At 69.7% G+C, this 1,690-nt stretch overlaps 1 protein-coding gene across 1 annotated transcript in view; it reads right to left on the minus strand.

Moving 5' to 3' along the window:
- Positions 1 to 1,690, minus strand: part of DGKQ (diacylglycerol kinase theta) — a 16,078-nt gene that overhangs the window by 7,055 nt on the left and 7,333 nt on the right. Inside the window, exons 7-12 of the mRNA XM_011374702.1 lie at positions 1,466 to 1,681; positions 1,152 to 1,390; positions 975 to 1,065; positions 825 to 879; positions 694 to 755; positions 288 to 438 (exon numbers count right to left, since the gene is read on the minus strand). Coding sequence (XP_011373004.1) covers positions 288 to 438; positions 694 to 755; positions 825 to 879; positions 975 to 1,065; positions 1,152 to 1,390; positions 1,466 to 1,681 — 814 coding nt within the window. The remainder of the gene's footprint in view (positions 1 to 287; positions 439 to 693; positions 756 to 824; positions 880 to 974; positions 1,066 to 1,151; positions 1,391 to 1,465; positions 1,682 to 1,690) is intronic.

Genomic DNA, 1,690 nt, shown 5'->3' on the forward strand with positions numbered 1-1,690 from the left:
GTGGCTCAGGGTCACCAGGCCAGCTGTAAGGTAGGCTGCAGTCAGCAGAAGCAGAGGCCGGGCGCCTCACCCGGCCAGCAGCCCCTCAGGGGGTTGTCCCAGTCTGCACCCCGGAGCTGAGGAGACCCACTGGGTGGGGAACCAGCGAGACAAAGGCAGCGACCGTGGGAGAAAGGGCAGGAGGGCCCGGCCCTGCCCAGCAGCCCCCACAGCCTGCTCCGAAGGACTCCCACCCTGCACCTGGGGGCCAGGAGCCAGGAGACCCAGGCCAGTCCAGGTGGTCACACCTTTGGTGGCCACAGCCTCGTCCAGCAGGCTGCCATACTCCTGGTGGGACAGGCCGGGAGGCAGGCCACCAACGAACAGGGAGATGTGTGGGACCACGGCCCTGTGCTCGGCCACGTAGAAGCGTGTCTGGCTCATCTGCCGCAGGGATGTCTGCAGGGGTGGGGCGGCGCTGAGCGCAGGGGGACACAGTGCCAGGCCCCTCCACACGCATCCAGGAGGGACCCTGGGGAGACCCAAGGCTGAACTGCACCGGGTGGAGGAGGGATCCTCCCCCCACCCCTCGGAGAGCTCAGGGTCTGTGCTCAAATCCCCACCTCCCCGGAACAGGTGACCTGTGAGGAAGCGGATAGGCCCCAGAGCCGGGCAGGGAGGCACTGTGGCCAGGACGGTCAGTGGCCCACTGACCTGCCGGATGTCTCGGAGCCGCTGCAGCAGAAGCTCTCCGTCCTCCAGCACCGTCCGCTGGACTGCAGGGGAGAATGCAGCCTCAGCCCCGGGCGCCCACCACCCCAGGGCACCCAGGGCAGACCACTCACCATGCCTGCTGCCCATGAGCACCTCCACCAGCTGGAAGCTCTCAGCACCCTCGGCCTGTGGGGGGTGGGGTCGGGCATCAGGCCTACACCAGCACCACCCCCCAGAACACCGCGTGGGGCCCGCACCAGGGCCTGCCGCAGCATACGCACCTGGCGACCCAGCAACGGGAGGACCTCCAGCACCACGGCCCTCGCAGTGCTCTGCGGCGTCACCCGGATGGACACGTAGGCCACAGCCACCCTGCAGGGGACAGTCTCAGGAGTCCGGGCCACACGCCCCACCCCCTTCTGACCCCCAGGCAGATCCCGGGCCCGGCGGGGTCTCACTTGAGCCAGGCAGGGTAGACCTTCAGCACCTCCTGGGTGCGGGGCAGAGCTCGGATGACCCAGGCCTCGGGAGCAGCCTCTCGGGACCCGGGGCCCCTGCCGCCGTCCTCCTCCAGAGTCCCACCACTCCCGGCCTTGCCCGGAGCCTCCCTGCCGCCAGCCTGTCCCGTCGTGGGCAGCGCCTGCAGCTCGAAGTTGCGAGGGTCTTCCGAGATGTAGTAGGCCCGCAGCGCCGCCTCCTGCGGGGCAGGGCCGGAGTAGAGCAGTGGGGCCCTACTGGCCGGGCCCGCCACGGCCCTGGGGGTCCCTCTTACCAGCACCTCCTCACGCCTGGCCAGGCGGGTGGCAGTGATGACTTGGAAGTGATTGCGCTGCACAGCGTCGTTGCCGTCGAAGACCTTCAAGGTCTGCTTGCCTGGGCCAGAGCGAGCTGGGTGTGAACCCGGGCAGGAGGGGAGCGAGAGGATGCGGCGGGGTGCGGGCTGCGCAGCGGCCACGGGCACATACCGGACTCCGGCGCCAGCTCCTCTCTGCCCAGG

This window comes from Pteropus vampyrus, unplaced genomic scaffold (assembly GCF_000151845.1).
Source record: "Pteropus vampyrus isolate Shadow unplaced genomic scaffold, Pvam_2.0 Scaffold253, whole genome shotgun sequence".
NCBI classification, from domain to species: Eukaryota; Metazoa; Chordata; class Mammalia; order Chiroptera; family Pteropodidae; genus Pteropus; species Pteropus vampyrus.